We start from the raw sequence: 10,944 nt of genomic DNA on the forward strand, positions 1-10,944 counted from the left end.
ATTCGAATCGACTGATTTGAAGGATGTTTCACTTCACCTTAAGGTGAAGCGAAACGCGTCGAGGAACGTCGGTAAAGAAGATTTTTCTAAGTAGATACGTTGCCGACGTTCGCTTTATATTGACAGCTGTGTCAAATCATGTTAGGTATTGTACTAAATGGCATACTCCACTTAAGAAAATACTCCTTAAGGTCTTGACACCCATAAATTTCATTTCATATATAGTTTATAAAAGAAAGATTAATGAATGAAACTTCATGAGTGGCAGGATCTTCCGTATAGCCTCAATATTCATTTTGCAACGTTTGAAACGATTCGGTACATCCAGTTCGAAGAAAAGTTTCGTAAACAAGACCTCTTCGATGCCAGTTGCGCATTACTTTAACACCTTATCGTCTCTGGCTTATAATAAGTAATTATACTAACGCCTAGAATCTTGTTTTTTGGCAGTACATCAGAACACTACGAGAACAGATCTACGAAGCGAGAGATATGAGAGGCGTCCCTCTGCTCGTCGTAGGGAACAAGCAAGACAAATTATCAAGTAATGCTGCTTCTGGTACCAGATATCGGGATATCGTAAATCTAGTTAGAAAACATTGGAGGTGCGGATACGTGGAGTGCAGTGCACGTTTCAACTGTCGAGTAGTCCAGGTAGGTTTTATTACGTATCGTTTACTCGACAAGGTATGTACATATACAATATAGCATAAAAGTATGAATGATATTACTTATTGAATGCCGCAGGTCTTCAGAGAATTAATGAAGAGCATTCAAGCCGTGGAAGGAAGACCACCTTCGCCGATCCCGGCGCCTTCCCAGCCCTTGAGATCTCGCCCTGACGATGCCAACGAGAAGTGCATTCTTCTTTGACATTAAGACAAGGTTCCGATGCACTTTTCCAAGGGAATGCATCGTATACTCGCGTGCAACGCACGTTTCTCTACGGTATTAAAGATCCACGAGAAAATCCGTTCGATACTGGAATCTGCGTGCAAGGCGAGACTGACCGGTTGAAATCGGCACTGTGATTGACGATATGTTTTTTCTTACAATTGTCGTAAAAGAAGAAGAAATAACGAGTTATCGACACTACATTGGCTTCGAGGTCAATTTCGAATGCGATGCAATTGTACGGTGCATTTATATTTAATGGGAGCCGATTATCTGATACATTGACATTGTTCGGATTAAAGATTCGGTTTACAGATATTCTCATCATTCCTTAGTACTTGAGACAAAGTTAAATATTATTCATTATGTGAACAACGGATACGTAACGAAGTATTTTCTTTCGTAGACCTGCTCGATTTGTACTCTGATGAGAAATCAGACAAAGATGCCGTTTAACGCAAAATTAATCGCTGAAAGATCCGCCGTTAGAGTTCTTACATGAATTATCATCCGAGATAGAGATAATTTTTTTTTTAAGCAGGGAATTTCTCGTTCCGCCAGCGGATCGACAGCAATTCGCCTCTAGGGCAAATCAGCTCAAACGATAGCACATATATTTTACTATAAATGTTTAAGCGAGGACAGCAGGATAAAAGTAATCACTAGTTGTAAGAACGATAGCTACTACTTGTACACTTACACGCACGAGTCGTATACAGGCATGACATTATGTGTGTGCGTTATTGTTGTTGTTTGTATCGAAATATACTGTTGACGTAAATTTGTACACGATACAAATCGGTGTATTATTTATTGGCTTATCTGCCTCTTTTCGATTCGATGCAAATCGCCTGCCTCCCGTCTCTTCGCCGTTACTTCCGGTCACTAGACTCTCTCAATTTTGTTCGTACAAATCTGCACGGCTGTGTACATTGCAGCTATACAAACCAGTTCATGGCTCACGGCAAAATTGACTGCTCTGAAAACATAGAGGTTGTAAACATTCGTCAGATCTAGAATTAAACGAAAAAAAAAAAAAAAATCAAAATGCAGGCAGGATGTTGACACATTCAAAAATCTGGGACTGATATTTCAATCCCTGTTTTTATTGAACATACGTACGTATATGTACGAGTCTTATGTAAAGTCCAACACCGGTAGTCAACAACTCTTCCGCTAAGCAAGTAAAATAAAAACTGATTTATGGCTCAAATTTTTAAAGGATACCGTTTTTCTGTTCCAACATTATTTTACGCCGAGTTAGGCATCTTATTGAACATTATTTGACTTAGCAATAAATATATACATAGATGAGTTCTTTATAAATATACAATGGTAGTTTATTGTTTTCAATATATTTTACAAAATCTTTTTCTCCTGTAATGCTTCACATATCTTCGTAATGGAATTGACATTCTTACCGAGTTTTACACCTACTTAACACTCATTCGCTTCAAATTGGAGCTTTTATGATAATTTGCATAGTTTAGGTAAGATAGTTGGAAAATGATGCCTTTTCTTAGCCTTGTGCATCCACGCCTTTGCTTAGTATACAATGACGATTATATATATTTAATGGATACGTTTCGATCAACTTGATAAAAACATATCGGTCAGATTAAAAACTTAATGTTATGTTGGTATCTATGTACACTTTCCTGCACTACATAAGGCTTCCGATTCTTAAGTATACTTAAAGATTTTAAATGGCTGAACGGATTAACACCGTAGGGAGGAATTAAATTGATTTTAACAATATTGGAATCTTGTGTTACATTAAATATTTGCAGAAGAAAGATGGAATTTCACTGTTTTTACTGGAGGCTTTAGTACCACTGAGCAAAAAATGTGTGCCCATCTCGGTAGCTTGGGTCATCTGTTACATATGTACGGCACAAAGGACACGATCGCTCCCTGTCCAACCAAATTGATACACAAGCTTCACAGAATATGTGCTTGCAGCAAAGTCTAACAGGTATAGAAAACTCTTCGTGACATATTGTACATATTCCACCTGCTGCCTCTAATTGTTCTACAGATGGGGACACTCCTAAATTCTGAAAACCAGAAACAGTATCTTAGAAAATATTTCTTGTAATACGAAGAGTTGAGTACGTCACATTTGCCAATATTATTCCTAGTATGGTTAAACTTTGTTTGTAATTAATACATTAATACATACCACGTTTTGAAACAGTTTCCACACAGCGGTACGAAGTAACTTAAGTCGAGGAAGTAAGTCACCACCCTTGCTAATTATGTACATTATAGACCATGACACTCCGGAAGCTACCTCAAAGCCTTTGTAAGGTTCGGATAAATAATTCACCCATGATGGAATTGGTGCTATACATCTACAGGTTTGCGAGGCTGCTTCTACCGCAAGATAATATTTTCCCTGAAACATTATTTCATTGTAACCTATCGTACAATTAATGCTTTGCTTCAGTTGTATGTATTATATTATTACCCTTTTTGGAAGTGCCAGTAGTGTAGCAGGCAAACATGTTAAAAGAACTTTAAAAACAATGGTGATTAATTTCAAAACAAAATCTGTAATGCACACAGACCACAATAATTCCCATAATGTTGTAGGATGATCATATGGAAAGAGTAATCTTCCACTAAACATTGAGTCCGTAAAGATTATACTGATCCCAATGTAACAGAGAATGCCAAGAAGTGCCATATAACTTTTGTTTTGTTGCTTTGCAATCTCTCGTTTCAATTCGTTGTTGGCAAGAATGGAAATTAGCAACAGCAGCAAAACATAAAATATCTCAGAGCGATTATCATAAATAGCTTTCACAAGTAACACCATAATGAAAGGACCGAATTTAAGCACATAATTAAGTAGTTCTCTTGCATGAGGTTGTAATTGCAGCCCATTATTAGAATCTTCCCCTGCATTGCTATTAGTATTATTATGAACCTCGGTAGCGGAGTTATGTATATGCACAGAATTGTCTATTGGAGTTGCACGATGATGATGGTGATAATGGGACTGATTTTGCCGTAGAATATCATTTTCCAAAATGGCAAACTGGTTGTCGATATTTATTACAACGCTTTCCGGCAACTCCGAAGTTGTCGCCACTGTATTTTGGCTTCGCATATTTAACCAAGATGTCAAGGAAATCCTAGGGTCCTGTAGAAAGACATACCATAGCTGCAGTTCTCCATTGAATTTTACATAAAATCACAACAATGATAAGAATAAGTAGAATACTAAAATGTCAATTACCAACTGCTGACGTTCGACGAATCGACGAATCCCTGCCATAATAATGACATGCAGTAGAAGCAGTTGCAAGACACTAGTCTCATTATCCAATTGATTCTTGGATTGTTTACTTATCTCTCTACTAAAATAAAAATTCTTGATAAATCGATAGCCCATTATGATATTCATTTTAATCTTTCTTATGCATTAAGGTCAAGCATTAATAAAATACCTTTTATCTCTCAAAAGACAAAAGGAGAAATAGTCTTATTTAATAGGCAATCACTATAATAGTACAGTTTTTACACATCTGCTTCACCACTCCGATATATTGATACCTTCATAAAAATTGTACTGCCTAAGTAACAGTTGTTATTTAATTATACACTAATGCCTAACGAAGAAAAACCCATTCCCAAAAGTACGAGCTTACTGCTGTTAACCATTTCTGGCCCTCTCAAGCGCAGCACTGTTAGTTATCGGATAAGGTAAAGTGTATATGTACCTCCTTACTACGAAAAGTTTCAGATTTTTACCAAATTTCGACTTCATCATTTTGACGCAATTTCAGTTATTTTTAGCTCAGCGACGTAAACGTTTTGATAATCCCCTTCAGCACAACACAGGGCATTACGCTTTGCTCCGAGATGTCAAAGAGATAATTAATAAATATTCTGTTGTACTTGTCACTTTAAAAACCTACTTTCGAAAAATCGATATTATACACTTCGTTGAATCCATTTCTTTTATTGGCCTAAGAACATCCGGACAATTCGCTCATGTTAGCTTTGTTAAAAGAAAAAAATAATCATCACACCTCTTTTAATTCCCTTCACCTCGACGACGACGTTTACATCTGTGGCATAATGGAGCTGGAGAAATGATGTGATGAGATTTAAAAGTACGTTTACACAGAGATGAGTTGGGAGACTGCTTACGGGCAGAGTCGCGCGATCGCATCCTGTGCTGCCCTCTGGTTTCGTACGTTAGTTTTCACCGTTTTTTGCCCCCAAGGGCGACGCAACAAATTTCTGGTAGGGACTCGCACACTCCGAATGGCGGTGCCATCTATCAGTAGTCTGGCAGCTTATGTACTCGTGATGGTAATACCATGCGACTGTTGACGGTGGTGGTTTACCTACGCTTACCGACACTGCTCGCTTTTGGTAGTAAGGGAAGAAACTCGTGGCGCTCTCTTTGACTTAACCGTTCACTTACTTTATTTATTTTATCAGAGATGAGCATCTCTGATTTTATCCGCAAATGGGGGCAAAAAACGGTGAAAGCAAACGTACGAAACCAGAGGGCAGCACAGGATGCGATCGCGCGACTCTGCCCGTGAGCAATCTCCCAACACATTCCTTTCAGATTCAATATTTTATACTTATACTACTCCTAATATAGGTTTATAACGTTTATGCGTTATCGAATAAAACATAACTACGATCAGTTGCGGTCATCGCTGTCGCGAATCACGTTGTTCATGTCGGTCACGTGATACATTGACATTGCCTTGACAAGTACCTATAATAAATTACACTGAACCGTATAAGCGCAATTGATGAAAAAATGGAAAACATGAGTTTGTCACAACGTGACATTGTGTTTGATTCATATTCGTCGGACTAATAAAATCAATATTGAAATTTTTTAAATGACAATGAATACTCTGAATATGGAACACAAAAGTAAATACAACGGATCTTCGGTTCCTTTGAAGTCAGTAATGATTAACGAAAATATTATAAATGGACAAGTAGAGGAACCCATCACACCAGAGATGGTCTTGAAATTGCCTACAATAACAGAAAGTAATATTTTCTTAATTATATTCATATATAAGCATTGTTCAATTGTTTCTTATTTGTATAAAATAATAAAACCATTGCTTTTCAGAATATTTATGTTCTCCGGAAGCAAATGTTTATGACATTGATTTTACCAGATTTCAAATACGAGACCTTGAAACGGGTACAGTACTGTTTGAAATAGCAAAACCAATAGCGGCAGGTTAGTATAAATTCAAAAGATAGTAGACAATTTTTATAATATAGAAAAAAAAATGTATCCATTAGTTTACTTTTTATTGTAGTTGGATGTAATTAATAGATTACTAGTTTTTATTTTTTTACCACAAAAGGTGGTGATATCCAAGATTCAAATCCAGACTTTGAAGACACATCAGGAGAAGATCCAAACATGGGTCGTTTTGTGCGATATCAATTTACACCTCAGTTTCTGAAACTAAAAACTATTGGTGCCACTGTTGAATTTTTGATAGGTGCTAAACCAGTTAACAAGTTCCGAATGATAGAACGTCACTTCTTTCGAGATAAATTACTTAAAACATTTGATTTTGAATTTGGATTTTGCATACCAAATAGCAAAAATACATGTGAGCACATATATGAATTTCCAACCCTTTCTGCAGAATTGGGTAAGATTTATATATTTATCTAGTGATAAATTTAGAAAACGTTTCCACTTGCTATTTAATTATTGGCCATGGTTAATAAAATATTTATTACTTTATTTCAATATGTTAGTTGCAGATATGATCGCTCATCCCTTTGAAACTCGTTCAGATTCCTTTTATTTTGTCGACAATCAACTAGTGATGCATAACAAAGCCGACTATGCCTACAATGGTGGACTTGGACAGGAAACATTTTAATCTTTCTGCACATGCCAGTAACAGTATTGAAAGTATTGTTAGAATTACACAAGAGTGAACGAACAGTGCCGATGAACACACCGATCAGACACTTTTTGTATTTTTTTATATAGTTTTTCACAGCAATGAGTATTAATTTTGCATTTGAGTCTACGTCAAGCACAATTTTTTAAAATCTGCATTATGTCACGTTTTGTTCCTTATATCGCATTAAATGCCTAACAATCACCGATTTAAACAGGATCTTCATTGTAACCTAGTATGTTGATTGTTAGACTGATAAAAAATAGTTTTGTATGATATTATTAATTCCAGTGTGACTAAGGAAAATAAATATGTTGCATTTATTAATGTCATAATGTTAGTCATAAACAATTGTTCTGCACATTTAATGACGTTGAACATGAATAAAGTGATATCTAAAGATAATGTTTGTTTCAATTGTCCAAACATTTAATCATTTTTCAAGACTTCAGAGGTACTAGTAAACACATGATATATTGTTCTGAAACTGGGATGTTCAGTTCTTCATGTTTGGAGAAAAAAATCTGCCCATTCTGACATTTTATTACATATAACATTGTACATATACACATGTAAAAATTGAAAATCTAGAGCACATAAACTGTGATATTGCACCTTATTGATTTAGCAACATATCCACTGAACTAAATACAAATGTTAGGCAACCGAACCTCAAAATGGAACCATGGGTGATCACAGCTGTTCCTTCCCAACCTTCTTCTAGAAAAACGTCGTTGTTATTGACTGATTTTGAACATTTACACAGCACCTGTTTATGACGACCTTCTGGTAAACATTTCCTCCTCTGATAAACAATTCGTTTTATGTCTTCCGATGCATCCTGCTCTTTGGTAGAGGAAATGCTGTCTTCAATTTTAGTGTCACTCTCTTGTGTAAATCCAAGGCTGGTATAATCACACGAATACAATACATTGTCAACAATTGTTCCATATTCACTATAGTTAAGCAATTCATATCGCAAGGTCGTCTGAAAAAAATATTCTTATTTAACAATTTTTACAAACAAGACATTTTATGAATGAATGACAGAAATTTATCATCTACTTAATTTATTAAAATATATACTTGCATGTAAACTTACAATACGAAAATATACTTCTTGTACTTCTTTCCAATATTGGATATATATAGTGGTATTGTTATATTTTTTTAAGATGTACAATACAAGTCTTACCTCGTCAAAAAAAATGACGGCATGTTTTGCAGATGTGCAGTTACAGGTGCCATATCTGGATAACACTAAATCACAGTTGGATCCAGTACCAATAGTTAATGTCTTATAGACCATAAATGTTGGAGAACTTGTTTTTTGACCTAGTGAAAACAACACAGCTCTTGCTTTGGTTACACAATTAACCATTTCATATTCTTCACCTTCTGGGTTTAATATTTGTTCCAGTCTCTGTTGAGCTAACATTTCCAATACTGGTCTCTCCAATATCTGGACCCCTTCCTTTACGCTATATTCTTCCTCATTATCCCAGAAAACTATTCTTGTTCCTTCAGTATCCTCGTTTGCACTAGTCTGAATTGGACATGCTTGATCAGTTTTGTTGTCATTGTTATGATCTTGAATGTTTTCTGTGCTGTCTGTAATATTACGAGCGTCATCGGTTACATTCAATATATTTATTAGATCTGTCTTATCTTCATCACAATTTTTCTCTACTTCTGTTTTATGAACTTTAACACCACCATTTTGCTGGTGAATTTTCCGTGATAAAGGTGGAAGCTTATTTAACATTGGATAACAACGAACTAAGTCCAATTCAGGTGGATTAGCATAGTGAAATTTAACCGTAAGTGGAACCTTCACAGTTAACCTTCCATCGAGCCTAACTTTCATCCTAAATGCTGGATTTGCAGTACGTGCTTTTCGCAGAAACTCCATTTTCACAGCATGTTGGTCTATACGTCGATATGCAAACTTATCCCACAATTTTAAACGCTCAGTCGCCCTACAGGATGTTAAAAGATTGTTGTCTATAAAATGATTTGGATGATTAGGACACATCCACCGTCCACTGGGAATTGCAGTCAGTGGAGGATCCAAACAGTCTTGATGAAAGTAGAGAGGACAGTAATCACATGCAATTAATGGAGCTTTATGGCAACTCCGGCCACACTCAAAACACAACCGAGCAGGTAACGGCACTGTTAAACCATTATCCAAACAATGGCTCTTCCCTGTTATAAAAATAAAACAAATTGGAAATTATAATGTTCTATTAAATTATTAATTAAAAATGTTGTATTAACATCTTAACAGTATTTAAGTCATTTCAGTGCATTAATTTTGCTTACCGTTGGTATTACTGGAATTAAATCGACGCCCTCGTTTCTCAGGTTGATCTATTTTATCCGTTCCAGGAAATGTCATTGCTATTCGTAATTCATTAGGTAACTCAAATTCTCGAGGATTCATAAGAGAAGCTGCTAACACTAAAGTTTCTAAAGGAGATTTTCGTTTTCTTTTTCTATTTATATGACTTTCTTTTTTTGCAGCACAACGACATGAATGGCACATCCACTCCCCATTTGGTATATCGGTTGGCTCCAAGGGTGGATCACTAGATAAATTAAATTTAATGACATAAGAATACATTTATATTTTAACAAGGTGATTATCCTTGACATTCCATATATAATCTTCATTCATACAAAACTAAACAACTTAAAAGTAATTTTTTTTTTAGCCAATTCATTTAAATTATTTGCGATCTTTTTAAATATGTTTCATAATATATTGTTTATTATCCTGCATCATAAACCTATTTTATAAGGCAACTATTTTAAAATAAATTCGTATTTCTACTTATGCATAATATCAATATCACTAAATTTTTACTAAGATACGGAAAAATAAAATAGCCTACGTAAGGATACAGAATCGCTTAACAAACATCATTCTAACTATATTAATTTCACAGCCCTGGACAAATTAGCAATTATTTGAAATGTACACCTTCTCGGATATAAATTACAATAAATAAATCAGGAATATTCAAAACATGAGCTATACTTACTGGCACTGGAGATGAAACGAAGCAGGGCATTTGTCACAGCATATGAGCTCTCCTCCATCTCGACATGCATCACACGAATCTCGATTATGGCCATGTCCAGGCCTTTTAAAATATGGATGTCTCTTCTCGTACTTCTCTCGCTTACTTTTTAAGGCTTTATTTTCCTCAGATACTGGTGGAGCAATAAGAGCTTGTATTTGCTGAAACGAAACAATTTGTATTCAGACGAACTCCATAGATAAAATTAGTAAAACAAGAAATTAAAGACGATACTTACAGGCATTAACCCACCATTGATGGAAATGTCGTATTCAGCAGAGTCCATTTTATTACAAATAATAAGTACGCTTAAATAGGACCTAACCAGAACAATAAAAAAATCATTCAAAAACACATTCAATACACGCAGAGCTTAGAACTATTGGCAGAAAAAATTGGCGTTTAATCTCTGTATGAAACATTCAAGACTTTCAATGTCCTCTGTAATATAGCAATTAGAAAAAATTTTGAACAGTTTCGAACGACTACAACGAACCACAAGCAACAACAAATTTGAACTAATGCTTTGCAAAGTATCACGAACTACTTAATACATTGACGGTTATAAAGGCTTTCACTGGTGAAGTTTTGAAATTACGTAAATATATGTACATATATACCTAGTATAGGTTACAGATAGCTCTGCATCCGTTCCCTTGTGGCGGTCCTGCACCCAGCTTTGTCACCGGCCGCGAGAGGTGCTTAGATCGCGCTCGAGACGTGGTGGGGTCGGTTCCTGTTATCCGGATAAATTTTGAATTGTCCGAAAATGTCGGTAGGTGGAGGATTAGAATTTTATGAAAATCGGGAGTTGTGGAACCGGGATTAAGGCTCGGTTCCACAACTGGTATAACTGGCAACAAAACTGGTGTAAGATTGAATACGTAAATGTAAATCTGGCTTGACAGGCACGGCTGGGCCGCCGACTATTGGCTCGAGGGGCGTGGCGTTCTCGCTTGCTCCTACGGGTCGCATAGGCCCCGGGCTTCCACTACCGCTCTCAAGACTCCGGTCTCGGGCCTCCCACCCCCTGCTGTGAGGGT

The 10,944-nt window shown here is 36.1% G+C and overlaps 4 protein-coding genes across 12 annotated transcripts; 2 read left to right on the top strand and 2 right to left on the bottom strand.

The window, feature by feature from the left end:
• Nucleotides 1-227: 227 nt before the first annotated feature.
• Nucleotides 228-1,614, top strand: LOC111674169 (ras-like protein family member 10A). The gene is made up of 2 exons (XM_023433533.1): nucleotides 228-654; nucleotides 748-1,614. Exons 1-2 carry the CDS (start codon nucleotides 493-495, stop codon nucleotides 871-873), a joined length of 288 nt encoding a protein of 95 aa, XP_023289301.1. The 5' UTR covers nucleotides 228-492; the 3' UTR covers nucleotides 874-1,614.
• A 595-nt stretch (nucleotides 1,615-2,209) lies between these two features.
• LOC105696627 (RING finger and transmembrane domain-containing protein 2) lies at nucleotides 2,210-5,053 on the bottom strand. 7 transcript variants are annotated; one of them, XM_023433531.1, is made up of 5 exons: nucleotides 4,935-5,053; nucleotides 4,139-4,259; nucleotides 3,365-4,042; nucleotides 3,077-3,292; nucleotides 2,210-2,951 (listed from the first exon to the last, which is right to left on the bottom strand). In XM_023433531.1, the coding sequence occupies exons 2-5, from the start codon at nucleotides 4,175-4,177 to the stop codon at nucleotides 2,721-2,723; spliced, it is 1,164 nt and encodes a 387-aa protein (XP_023289299.1). In that variant the 5' UTR covers nucleotides 4,178-4,259; nucleotides 4,935-5,053; the 3' UTR covers nucleotides 2,210-2,720. The 7 variants fall into 7 exon arrangements, with proteins under 7 accessions (XP_023289299.1, XP_012274662.1, XP_012274658.1 ...); XM_012419239.2 differs by having other exon boundaries at nucleotides 3,827-4,042; nucleotides 4,623-5,053; XM_012419235.2 differs by having other exon boundaries at nucleotides 4,821-5,052.
• A 500-nt stretch (nucleotides 5,054-5,553) lies between these two features.
• Nucleotides 5,554-7,220, top strand: LOC105696629 (protein unc-119 homolog B). Of its 2 annotated transcripts, none has more exons than XM_012419240.1 (4): nucleotides 5,554-5,928; nucleotides 6,014-6,127; nucleotides 6,258-6,554; nucleotides 6,664-7,220. In XM_012419240.1, the coding sequence occupies exons 1-4, from the start codon at nucleotides 5,772-5,774 to the stop codon at nucleotides 6,789-6,791; spliced, it is 696 nt and encodes a 231-aa protein (XP_012274663.1). In that variant the 5' UTR covers nucleotides 5,554-5,771; the 3' UTR covers nucleotides 6,792-7,220. The 2 variants fall into 2 exon arrangements, with proteins under 2 accessions (XP_012274663.1, XP_012274664.1); XM_012419241.1 differs by having other exon boundaries at nucleotides 6,670-7,220.
• Nucleotides 7,221-7,289: 69 nt separating this feature from the next.
• Nucleotides 7,290-10,576, bottom strand: LOC105696626 (PHD finger protein 12). 2 transcript variants are annotated; one of them, XM_012419231.1, is made up of 6 exons: nucleotides 10,522-10,576; nucleotides 10,140-10,221; nucleotides 9,863-10,062; nucleotides 9,141-9,406; nucleotides 8,011-9,023; nucleotides 7,290-7,803 (listed from the first exon to the last, which is right to left on the bottom strand). In XM_012419231.1, exons 2-6 carry the CDS (start codon nucleotides 10,185-10,187, stop codon nucleotides 7,432-7,434), a joined length of 1,899 nt encoding a protein of 632 aa, XP_012274654.1. In that variant the 5' UTR covers nucleotides 10,188-10,221; nucleotides 10,522-10,576; the 3' UTR covers nucleotides 7,290-7,431. The 2 variants fall into 2 exon arrangements, with proteins under 2 accessions (XP_012274654.1, XP_012274655.1); XM_012419232.1 differs by lacking the exon at nucleotides 10,522-10,576 and adding an exon at nucleotides 10,398-10,416.
• Between the last annotated feature and the right edge of the window lie 368 nt (nucleotides 10,577-10,944).

The sequence above is a fragment of the Orussus abietinus genome, unplaced genomic scaffold (assembly GCF_000612105.2).
Source record: "Orussus abietinus isolate OABI.00-Male unplaced genomic scaffold, Oabi_2.0 scaffold769, whole genome shotgun sequence".
Classification (NCBI taxonomy): Eukaryota; Metazoa; Arthropoda; class Insecta; order Hymenoptera; family Orussidae; genus Orussus; species Orussus abietinus.